General features: G+C 46.9%; 2 protein-coding genes across 2 annotated transcripts; one reads left to right on the plus strand and one right to left on the minus strand.

Annotated features, from left to right (window-relative positions):
- Positions 1–407: 407 nt before the first annotated feature.
- Positions 408–3297, plus strand: zbtb5 (zinc finger and BTB domain containing 5; the record flags this gene model as incomplete). Its single annotated transcript, XM_083635652.1, has 3 exons — positions 408–617; positions 942–1787; positions 2004–3297. 3 exons carry the CDS (start codon positions 408–410, stop codon positions 3201–3203), a joined length of 2256 nt encoding a protein of 751 aa, XP_083491778.1. The 3' UTR covers positions 3204–3297.
- Positions 3298–7592: 4295 nt separating this feature from the next.
- grhprb (glyoxylate reductase/hydroxypyruvate reductase b) lies at positions 7593–11309 on the minus strand (the record flags this gene model as incomplete). Its single annotated transcript, XM_083635658.1, has 9 exons — positions 7593–7714; positions 7972–8102; positions 8856–8991; positions 9286–9390; positions 9503–9591; positions 9816–9932; positions 10065–10137; positions 10265–10398; positions 11137–11309. 9 exons carry the CDS (start codon positions 11307–11309, stop codon positions 7593–7595), a joined length of 1080 nt encoding a protein of 359 aa, XP_083491784.1.
- Between the last annotated feature and the right edge of the window lie 1360 nt (positions 11310–12669).

Raw genomic sequence — 12669 nt, forward strand, 5'->3', positions numbered from 1 at the left:
CTACTTCAGTTTGCAGGTGAACTAACCATCTAACGTTAACGTTATTGACTAACAGTGGAGGTTACACTCGATGGTCTATGCTGCAACCTTAGCTATGATATTATTGTTATTGTGTTATTATATTTTCAGCAGGCGTTGGACAGCGAGCAAGATTATTAAAATGCCACTAATAGTGTTTGCTTACTAAGTTAGCGATCCTGAAATCACATTGTGATCAGACAAAACTAGCGTTAGCATAACTGCACACATCATCAAGCATCTATAGTGCCAATTTACTTCCTGGCTAAGGCCGTCATCCACTTTCGACTATGTGTCATCTACATAATCTCTCCCTACCACCACTATCACCTCTCCACATCCCCTCCTTCTTCCCTTCCTCATTTCTGCCTGCTCCTCTCTTTAGGATCATGGATTTCCCAGGCCACTTTGAGCAGATCTTCCAGCAGCTGAACTACCAGCGTGTCCATGGCCAGCTGTGTGACTGTGTCATTGTGGTGGGAAGCCGCCACTTTAAGGCCCACCGCTCAGTGCTGGCAGCCTGCAGCACCCACTTCAGAGCCCTGTTCACCGTTGCTGAGGGAGATGCCAGCATGAACATGATCCAGCTGGACAGCGAGGTTAGGATAGTAATGATAATCATCATACGAATAAGGGGGCTAGGATGACAATAAATAATAACAAGAAGAAGAAGGTGGTCTCTTAAGGTGGAAAAACGGCACCAACTGGGAATTAATTTGCAGGTCATAGGAATGTCATAGGCGTTGGCATTGATCATGTTATGGTGATGAGGATGGTCATGGTGATCAATGCAGGAAGTATAGGAGGAAGATAATGATACTGATGACGATAATTCTGTCAAAATTATTGGCAAGTCTATTAGTTTTGCTGCTTTTCCAGTGTTGTAATAGTAACGGATCAAATGGCCATTTGTCCACTTCCAGGTGGTGACAGCTGAAGCGTTTGCCGCACTGGTGGACATGATGTACTCCTCAACACTGATGCTGGGAGAGAGCAATGTGATGGACATCCTCCTTGCAGCCTCACACCTGCACCTCAACAACGTAGTCAAGGCCTGCAAGCACTACCTGACCACCCGCACCCTGCCCATGTCCCCCTCGTCCGACAGACCCACCCATCACCGCCACCCTCAGCAGGACCAGCCGAGGCACAGGCAGCAGCAACAAGTAGCAGAGTTGGCAGTGAATCCCAATCTCGCAGCTAATGCTAACCTAGCAGCTAATGCTGCTACATCCAGGTTGCAGCGCTCATTCCTGCTGCAGCAGCTGGGGCTGAGCTTGGTGAGCTCTGCCCTTGGGGGAATGGAGGAGGACGGGGTGGGCAGCGGGGTCGGCGGTGGAGTGGTTGAACAGAGAGCCTCCTTCCCTATCCGACGCTTCCACAAGCGCAAGCCCTCTCTTGCCCTCGGCCTATCAGAGGACAGGCCCAGGCAGAGGCAGCGTCCCTCTGCGCCTCCGCGGGGTTTGTTGGGAGAGGAAGGGGTAAATGGCGAGCGAGATGAAGGAGCACTCCTCTCCCCAGACTCCCACAAGATGGGGGATGAATCAAAACTGGATGCTGCAATTGCTGGCCTTGTCGGGGTGTCCCAAGATGATCCTCAAATGCCCAGCCAATCAGACAGCGGACACTGTGAGGGGGAGGACTCAGGGAGGATGCAGGGGGGAGTGGGGAAGGAGGAGTACATGGAAGATGGGGATCACCAGGACAACAGAGCGGGCGCAAAGCTCAAATCAGGGACGGAGCAAGGCGGGGAAGCACAGGAACAGAAGGTAAAGTTATGGCTTGATTTGCTTATTGTGGCAAAATGACTATCTCTTTTTGATTGCACATTACAAATGATCTACCACACATGCGCAATCGAGTCACGCTGCTCAAACCTAACTGCGTTCTGTGCATGCTCTTTCTTCATTGCTTGACCCTTTCTTGAAAACGTACATTTCTTTTATAACCTCCTGAGATGAAGCTCCTCCTTTACGTTAACACAGGTGGCGGTAAAACGCGAGCCTCTGAGCTCCCCCGAGCCAGCGGACGAGACCAGCGACGTGACATCGCAGGCAGAAGGCAGCGACCCAGCTGAGCCCGGGGGCCGGGAGGAGGAAGAGAAGGTGGAGCTGAGTCCAGAGAGCAGCGACCGCAGCTTTACCTCTGACCCCCAGCCCAGCTCTGACATGCTGCTCCAGCCCGGCTCCCAGCTCCTCCACAAGACCAGCATGGGGGTAGGAGGCACTGGGGCCGGAGGAGGATTCGGGTGTAACAACGGCTTGAACGGAAAATCTGGTTTCAGTATTTCTAGCTTCCTCAGCCCCAACGGTTTTGGAGGTGGCAGGGCAGGGTTGGGTGCCGGGGACGATGACCTCCCCAACATGACGATGGGCGACGCAGTAGCGCATCACTTCCTACTCGGACAGGAAGCCGCTGGTACGTCAGGCTCTGCCTCTTCCTCCCTTCTGCAACCGGGCTCGCTCAATGGTGAGAGTCACATGGGTTTCGGGGACAGCCTCCACGCTGATTCTCTCTTCCTTCGCCCCTTGCATGATGGGTTGGGAAGCCTCAGAGGAAGTGGTGGCGGCGGAGGGGTAGATCCCTTTGGTCTGGACTTTGAGCGCTCCAGTCTGGGCCTGCACTCCCTGGCGCGAGCCTCAAGAGGAGGCGGAGGAGCTGCTGCTGCTGCTCCTCCTCCTCTGGGCTACCCAGGCTACCGGCGGATCGCTCCCAAAATGGCCACCGCCATGGGGGGAGGAGGAGGAGGAGCATGCGCTGTCCTCCAGGATGTGGCCTCCTCCTCGTCGAGTCCGGCGGGTCCGCTGCTTCTCAACGAGAGCGGCGGTTACGAGAAGAACGGCGGCTGGCCCACCCACCTGCCCCCTCACCTGACCAGGGCGTCGGCCGACGTGCTGTCAAAGTGTAAGAAGGCCCTGTCGGAGCACAACGTCCTGGTGGTCGAGGGAGCCCGGAAATACGCCTGCAAGATCTGCTGCAAGACCTTCCTCACGCTGACTGACTGCAAGAAGCACATCCGCGTGCACACGGGGGAGAAACCCTACGCCTGCCTCAAGTGTGGCAAGCGCTTCAGCCAGTCCTCCCATCTATACAAGCATTCCAAGACCACCTGTCTCCGCTGGCAGAACAGCAACATGCCCACCAATGCCCTGTTGTTGGACCGAGACGACTGCAGGAAAACTTAAACTGGCGACTAGTTAAAATGAAGAAATGCTACGATATTAACCAGGCAAGCTCTCAGCCACAGTGGTGCCTATGTTGCCTGTTGCCTGTCGTTCATATACCACTCCCAACACACACACACACACACACACACACACACACACGGTATCATCCAGAAGCTGTCATTGACAGCCTTGATGTATGGAACCCCCCCTTCCCCCCCTAAGAACTTGTCCATCTTCTACTGCCTCCAGACCTCGAGTCCGGCTCAACTCCTGGGCATCTCCTATAGTGGATGCTGTAAAGCCCAGTTGGAGGTATCCTTGTTTCAGATATGGAGGGCAGGTATATTGCTTCTACATTGGAAGTATTAAGCCAGTAGCTCTAAAGCATCTAAACGTGTGTACGAACTGTTGATATATACGTGTGCTCTTGATGTTTCTGTGTACTGTAAAAAAAGAAAGAAAGGTGCATAGAGTCAGACTCTATCCTGTGAGATGCTTGCTAACTCCTGACCTTTTACTTACGTGAGTGTGGAACCTTAACAAAGATATTGATGAGAAAGAGTTGGACCCCCCCCCCCCCCCCCCTCCTCTCTTTCCTCACTAGATCAAGTCAAATCCATGTGAGATGTTTGACATCTGGCCTTTCAGTCCCAAGCACCTTTTGAATTAACATTAGCAATAGTCTTGTTGAGCTGAGAGAAGCGGGGAACTACTACTACTAGCTGGTTCATTTCATGTGTAGAATGAATCGGTGTCTTGAGTCTCGTGTGCAAAAAAACTCTGACCGGTTGAGAGACGCTCTGATTGCGTCGGTGTAGTGGTCTGCAAAGTTTTGAACAGGCAAATCATTACGTCATTGTGTAACAAGTTAATGCTAGCTCGCAAGCACTCATTAGGTAGCATTAATGGAAGAATATACCGAAAGAAGAAAAAAATATATAATAATATTGAGTAATCATTATGATGATTCCTTTCAAGCTTACATACGACCTCCAAGCATCGTTTTTGAAAGATTTATTCCTGTAGTTTGTCAAATAGAAATGGTAAACAACTGGGAGGCTTTAAATGGCTGTAATCAACTTTTGCCCAGTTTACACTTATTACCAGGCAGTTTATAGAACAAAACAGAGTTTCCGGTCAACGTGTCTAAATTCTGGTCAAATATTAGATCTGTGTTTATTGAGCTTAAAAACAATTGATCGCAGGCTGTAGCCTATAATCTCGAGATTGCTGTAAATTCCCTGCACCAACCGTGCTTCTATGACCAGTCAAACGGAACGAACCAAAATGCAAGCTTCAAGGTTGAGAAATGCAGTCTCCGTGCCGCGCAGCATCAACGCTGATACACACTGCCTTTCGTGTTGAGTCTCAGGCAAGAGCCCGCAAATTCCACAGAGCGGCCTGTTAAATGGAGCCCGCAGTGGAATTCGCAGGCGGTTGTCTGAGACCACGAATGAGAAAAACTAAAGAGTCATCAAAAAGACAAACACAAAAACGGTGGATATAATTATGCTCCCATGACTGGCAAGTGCTTTCAGTTCGCAGATGAAGGCTACAGGCAACTAACGATAATGGCTTTTCTTCCATCAGTTTAAAGTTAAGCAAATATTCCAAGCTGAGCTTGGGAAGTTTAATTAGCCTATTTTTTCTTTTCTTTTTCCTTTTAGATTATTTTTGGGCATTTTTCCCTTTATTATATATAGGACAGTAAGCAGACAGGAAATGTGGGGAGAGAGAGAGAGAGAGAGGACGACATGTAGCAAAGGACTGCGGATTCGAACCCGGGTCGGCCCTATTGTCCATTCTGAAAGCGACCAATCAGCTGTAGTCTGCTGATGAACACGTTCTCGTCGTCATTGACAATAACGTTCGACCCGCTTTGTTTCACAAAATACTTTTAAAGCTTTCATTCATGTCTCTTCTCTCTCCCGTGTTGGTAGGTCAGGCAGCGTAGCCTGTGTCTCTGCGTGTCGGTAGGTCAGGCACCGTAGCCTGTGTCTCTGCGTGTCGGTAGGTCAGGCACCGTAGCCTGTGTCCACCTGTTGAGACTGAAAGCTGCTGACCGAGGCGCACAGTCAATCGGAGCGCGTGCGTCCTATACATTGTAAATGTTTCGTTCGTTGCGTAAGGTAGGCTATATAACATACACATCATAAAAATATTCACTTGGGCTGGCTATTTAAAAGAAGGCGATGTGTGTACATTTTAATTTGAGCTTATTACAATTCCAATTGTGCTCAGAGGGGAATATTTTTACCGGTAAAGAAACGGTAATTACCGGCTAACGGAAACCCTGGAACAAAGACACGTTGGTAGGGAGAGAGGCCTCCTGCATCGTGCAAAACCCATAGTGGTTTGCTCTCCTGGCTGCTCGACAGTTGCTGCATACAACCGCAAATTTGCAACTACCGTTAGTTATGTTGCCACAATCTCCTTATGCTCATTATAATATTCAGCCCTGCTGATATTGAGATGGTAACTTACAGGTGATTTAACTTCATTAGCTAACAGCCACCATTCAGCATGGTTTTCATGACCAGAGTTCAGTCAGTGATAAAGCTATCACCGCACAGCAAGGTGAACTTCGGCTCAACTCTGCTCCCAGCCAGGCGCAAAGCATTATGGGTTTACATGTCACAGGCGGGCCCCAAGTCCCTCCTGATTGGCTGTTGCTGGCCGATGACTGCGGAAACCCGTGGGCCAACTTTTTTGCACTGTGTGTGTGTGTGTGTGTGTGTGTTAAAAAGGGCGTTGAAGTTGAGTACGGTGTATTGAGGGGCAGAGTTGATGGAACAAAGCTTAGAGCAGATTGAGGTGCAGCACGGTGAAGAGTGCTTCAGAGATGTAAATATGGCACATTCGTGATGGCTTTATCATTTTTCTCTCGGAGGAGAAATAATAAAACGCAATGAACTAAATGTCATGTAAAAGTTTGTTACGCTACACTTGTTACCAGTGCTTAGTACGCGCGTCTCCTATATGTCAAATGTTTCATCATCATTAACAAAAGCACTTAGACAAATCTCCCTTTTTTTATGATAACCAAAAAAAAAAACTGAAAGTTTTGACTGGAACGTTGAACTATGTGAAAAAATTTGCTGTATTCCAATTATCCAACTCTCCTTCTGAAAGGTCCTCTTACTGTTACCCGGCGGTCGCGACAGATTTACAAGCCAAAGTGAATTTGTTGCATTGTGTTCCCACTGCTGCTGGAAAGTCTGGAATGTCGTTGAGTTCTGAGAGGCATATATACCAGTCAGGGAAAATCCAAAAGCAAAGGATTTCACAATTCCTCAAAGTAATGGAACATTACTGATTGATTAAAAATAAAAGTGGCATCATGGGTAGAAAGTTGCTTAATTGAGATCAGTCCTCACGCCGCGCTGTAGAGTTCTGTTTGAGTAAACCGAAGAGAGAGCGAGAGAAAAAACAACACACTCTTAATGACCCGTTTGTCTTCTTGTAGCCTTTATTTCTTGCTGTATTGTGTCACCTACACTGTCACTATTACTACAAGGTCATTGCTTCCATTCCTAGTTGGCACCTTAATCGTAGAGTCGTTACACTGTTAGTCTGTACAAAATGAGCTGACCGTTTCATCTGAGACAAGTAAACAGATGATTTTGCCTCTCTTTTTTTTTCTTTCTTTTTTTACTTCCTAGAAAAAATCGAACTGCCTTGCAGGATGTTCTCACTGTAAACATAAGCTAGCCTACTGTTTCCTTTCCTCACAAGTAACTCTTGACTATACACAGAACCCGGGAGAGATTCAATCATCCAAAATGGCTTCCATGTCTCACACAGTGGCCTGAGTTTGTTATGGTGCCGTCTTCTCCAGCTGTTGCATAAACAGTTTTATGTGAATCTGAAAAATGCACTGACATATTGTTAATGTGGTACCCCTGTATGAATATGCCAAAATGGAGAAATGTAAAAAGGCCTCAGTTGATGATTAAAGTGTCTGCCTTACGCCCTTTAGCTTGAAAAGCTGGGCTTTCGTTGATATGCCAAAATGGAAGGATTTCTGTGTTCTTTCTGTACACCTAACATAGTGTAACCACGAGAGGACTACGTGTTTGTCTCCTTATGAAGGTTAAGAAGGACGTTCAGTATTTTCAGTTGTTGTATAGAATGAATTAAAAAAAAACGATGGAATTTAATATGATTGTCTGTGATATTTGTCATGAAATAGGGATGATGATGGGATCAAGGATGGAGAATTAGGAGAATTTAGTCTGATTTCATATGTTGACTGAAAAGCGAAGTCAAAAGGAAAGGAGACAAGTGAACATGCCATTACATCATGTGAAGCCTGATCTTAAAGCCCTGAAGAAACAATATGGAGAGAGAGAGAGCAGAACTAATGGTCCAGTGTTCAGCCAGAGCTCGGAAGGGATTGGTTCCTTCCTACAGCTTCAGCCCTTTGATCATTGGCTCCCCCCGCAGGCCGAGGAGAAGGTTATTCGCTGCCAGGGCAGACATGTCATTACGGGTAGTGTAGGAGGCACTAGCGATATGCGGCAGAATCACTGTGGGAGGGAGACATACAAGGGGCGAGTGAGACAAGGCAAAACGTGCTCCGAGAAGGCCTAGATCAGTGGTTCTCAAACCTTTTCATGTCAAGGACCCCTAAACTGACACAAATTAGAACATCTGATGAGTTTGTCCCAGGGTCCCCCATCTGATCAGATTTTAGCTTTTAGATGTTTTATTACAGAAAGTATATGAAACGCATGACCATAATAGTAGTACATTCTGCCATTGTGTTCAAGGGGGCCAGACTCACCACAGTTGTTGAGGGTGAACAGGGGGTGGCTGGTGGGCAGGGGCTCTGGGACAGTGACGTCCAGCCCGGCTGCTGCGATCTGGCCAGAGGAGAGAGCCTGATACAGGTCATCCTGGTTCACCACACCTCCTCTGACACACAGCAGAGACACACACACACGTGTCAAAAGCAAGCAAGTTGCTGAACTGCAGTAAATATTGGGTTTTGCATTATTCATAGTCAAGTGTTTTATGATAAAATATTGAATTAATTTATTTGTGAGAGTTGTTTAAAATAAACAATGAACAGATAAAAACCCATACACCAGTATTACAATTGTAGAGGAATTTAAACACAATATAGTCCATGACTTGTTTTCATTGTGGTCCTATTTTGTTTGCGTGTTTTGTGCAGAACCATTCAAAAGTTTGGACACACATGATACTGTTTTTCATGATCTTAAGCCATTTTGATGTGAAAACATATTCTAAATATAAATAGTGAAGTTTATGGATTTCTTTCCAAAGCCTTTGCCTTTCAATCAAGGCAAAGGGCGGCTACTTTAAAGAAGCTAAGATAGCTTTGTTGTATACTTTTTGGGACACTGCATAATTCCATTTCTGTTATTTCATAATTTTTTGATTTGACTATTACTAGGCAGGCTCGCCCGTCCTGCAGCTCAGCTGCTGTGTGGCCTTGCCTGCCCTATTGGTGCACGCACAATGTCTCCCTCTCTCTCTCCCTCAGTCTCTCCCCCCTCTCTCTCCCTCTGTGTGTGTGTGTGTGTGTGTGTGTGTGTGTGTGTGTGTGTGTGTGTGTGCGTGTGCGTGCGTGCGTGCGTGCGAGAGTGCGTGCGTGCGAGAGTGCGTGCGCGCGTGAGTGCGTGCTTGCATGCATGTGTGCACCTGCTGGTGTTGATGAAGATGGAGGTGTTCTTCATCTTGGAGAACAGATCCTTATTGCAGATCTCCTTGGTCTCCGGTGTGAGAGCACAGCACACAGCCAGGAAGTCTGACTGCTTCGCCAGCTCGTCCATAGAGACTACAATGAGAGAAAGAAGAAGACAATATGATCACATTTACAGTTTGCAAACCCCCCGGCCAGGGGTTTGGATTTTTGTTATTGAAAGTCTGTCCCTACCAGTGCAGATTTTAGGCCAACATTCTCACTAGAAAAAAAATTCACTCTATCTCTGAGTCTGAGATTAGAATGTGAAGGAGATGAGATGGCCATTATTTGTGTTTAGACAAAGCAGTAAACCCCCATTAAACCTCTCCACCATCCACCCTGTCCACTGATCATAAGGCTGGCATGAGACCTCCTAGTGGCCCTTACCGTACTCTGCATTGATCATACTGGCCAGCTCAGGCCTGGGGGCCACATCTGTGTAGATGAACTTCTTCACTTTGAAGGGCGCCAGGCGCTCAGCGATAGCCACACCTGCCCACACAAACCACACGTTAGCGGAAGCATCAAACTGACGTGATTGGCACGTTGCTGGGAAGCTATTTTGGGTAGTGGCCATGCGGCGTGGTGTGTTCGATATGCTCACCGATCCTCCCCAGGCCCAGGATACCCACAGTGCTGTTAGCCAGCTCATATCCGCACAGCCACAGAGTTCTCCATGTGCCCCAGCCTCCACTGAAGAGAGAAGAGAGTGTTGGAGAGAAGAAGAAAACAAAGAGACAGATGGACAGACTGATAACCAATGACATCAAAACCCCAGTTTGTGTTCTCAGATTTGTGCGTTGGGTGTAAGCATGTTTGCGTGTCTGTGTGTGTGTGTGCATGCGTGTGTGTGTGTGTGTGTGTGTGTGTGTGTGTGTGTGTGTGTGTGTGTTACTGTGTGTTGTGGTTAGCATTACGTCTTGGCCTCATGCGTAGCCTCTACGAGTCTCCTGGAGGTGGTGAGCAGCAGAGCCACAGTCAGCTCAGCCACACAGTCTGTCAGAACGTCAGGGGTGTAGCCCACACGGATCCCCCTGGACATGCACACACACACACACACACACACACACACACACACACACACACACACACACACACACACAATTAACAACTGTAATCTCTTACAGCAACTAAGACTTAACACTAGCGAGATACAAATCATTCACCTTTTCTTCAGCTCCTCCAAAGAGAGATGGTCAAAACCCACTGACATAGTACTGAGGACCTTCAGGTTTGGACCTACAGGAGCACACCACACACACACACACACACACACACACACACACACACACACACACACACACACGCTTGAGAGGCTGTTCTTTGCATTCATAGCAGTGGACTGACATCAGGGCATGCATCAGACCTGCGGCGTCCAATAGTTCTGCATCGATCTTCTCTGTCAGCACACAGAGCAGGGCGTCAACCCCTTTGACCTTCTGCAGAAGCTCTTTCCTGGGCACGGGCACGTCGTCTGAGTCCCACAGCTCAAACTGCACTCTGGGGAAACCAGAAACCATCAGGGACGGGACGTCAGTATTTCACAATGAAGTAACAATACATATGACGAGGCATACAAATTAATCACAAAGCTAGCTCCATTTTATTCTACGTCAGTAATCCCAAATGAGACGGCTTGACCAGTTTCACAAACTCATCTATGTATTATTTGCACTTTGAAATTACATTTTTAAATGGTTGTTTAGATGCCATTGCTAGAAACAATTGTGGCTCAGAAATACACATATTTCCGCACACGCACAGGCATAGTTTGATTTGATTGAACCTTTACTTATTAGATCATATCGTGGTTGCATCGAGCCGTGAACCTCATATTGCGTATTGAATCGTATCGTAAGATAATCACACAGTAGCACTAGCATCCCAAAGGAACCATGACTGAAGACTCAGCTGGACAATTACTCCAAAAAGGAGAACATTCAGGATATATCCTTTTTTGGGATATCTCAAAGATCCTGAATACAGTGAAAACAAAACGCATGGCCTTCATAGAGGACCTTATAGAGAGTGGTGAGACAGTTGCAACCCTGCTGTGGGGGAACCTCAGCCTTATCTGACTGGCCTGTCAGAGAGGGCAAACTCTGGCTGTCCTGTTTACTCAAAGTAAATGATGAACTTCATTAAGTAGACACTCTCAAACTACTATCGCAGTCAAATCAACTACTACAGGTTAACACAAATTAATCATAGATAAATCATCAATTTCAAACCACTCACTGTCCTGACTCCCGGAGGATCTTCAGGCCCTCGGGTGGGATCTGTCGGGTGACGTACACCCTCGGCAGGGTTGACATGTCCTTCTGCATGCTGCTTTGTAGACTGCCGTTGACATTTAACGGAGCAACAGCGATCCGCTGGAGCCGACGCAGGGCCACACGACTGCACCACATTGCCAAAAGAGAGTACGTCTGTGGGCAGGTGTCCGAGAGATGAAACTGGTACTTTGGAACCTAGAGACCTTTGGGCTCTGGTTCAGGGGGAGGTACCAGCGTGTGCTTTTGACCAATATGAACAGAGGGAGGGTCTCTCTTGGGTCTGAAGTTGAGGAATAGGCATAGGTCACCACCGAACCAAATCCTTGCAGAGCTTCAGGATTAGAGGCCAGCCTCGGATGACAAAGTAGTAAATTAATTAATCATTAATTACTACACTTATTAATTATTACACTCAGCTCTACACCTGCTTCCAACTGGAGCACTCTGTTACATCCCTCCCCCAATTGTTATGTCAATGTTCCACTTATCTGTTGACCTTTGTCTCTTTAAACAGTGGGGGTCTCCACATGTGTTCTATATTGTCATCTCCCTGGCCAGGTTCAAGGATCTCACTTTAGCCTACTATCCCAAGTTCCCACCTGGATTTGAGTTCAATAACATGCTATCAAATCATACATTAGGTTTACCAAAGAATGTAGTCACTGCAGGCTACCAAAACCTCCAATTGTAAAATCTGAATCTCTGCCATAGGCTATAGGCCTAAAACCCATATTTACATGATAGTTACATGATAAGTTTTGTTTCTTTGAGTTGATAGTTTTTGTTTCCATATTTACATAATAGCTCAAATGTACATGCATAAGTTCAAACACTTTTTTGGTGGAATGCATGTAGAGTAGACAGACCTGCTGGAGGTTTGAGACAGACCTCTCACATGTAAAATGGTACACAGCAGCCCCTATTGGATGACCCTGGTCACATGATCGCGGTAACCCGGAACAACTCCAAGTTTTTTAACCATTCAGAGCCATTCATTCGCTACAGCTCCTCGCGCACACTGACAGGTAGTAAGCTAGTCGATTTCACATAGATTAATGTTATTAATATTGCGTGTTTTCATATTTCCGGGAAATCTGATTTGACTTTAATAGGTCTGTAATGTGTGGCGTTACTTGTGGTCTGTGTGTCATAGCTTTTAGCAAGTTATTGACAAGTGTTTTGGCTAGCCCGGCACCAGGCAGCAGTGCTACTTTGCTAGCTGTAATTGCTAACGCTTCCTCAGCGTTATGTTAGCCCGGTAACGTTAGGTGCAACATAATCTAACGCTACTGTCCTCTTTGGCCGGTGTTAGTAAACTACACCTTATTCAAGAAAGCTAACAACAGTTACCTTAGCTTGGCGAGCAGTTGACAGCTGTCAGGTCAACAATGATGACAATTCCAGCAAACGAGAGTTTACATTAGGTGACGTGATTAATTAGCTAGCAACAGATGCTAATTTAGCTACCTAGAGCAGGGTATTGGTTTCTGCAAGA

Source organism: Poromitra crassiceps (assembly GCF_964638095.1).
Source record: "Poromitra crassiceps genome assembly, chromosome: 4".
Taxonomy (NCBI): domain Eukaryota; kingdom Metazoa; phylum Chordata; class Actinopteri; order Beryciformes; family Melamphaidae; genus Poromitra; species Poromitra crassiceps.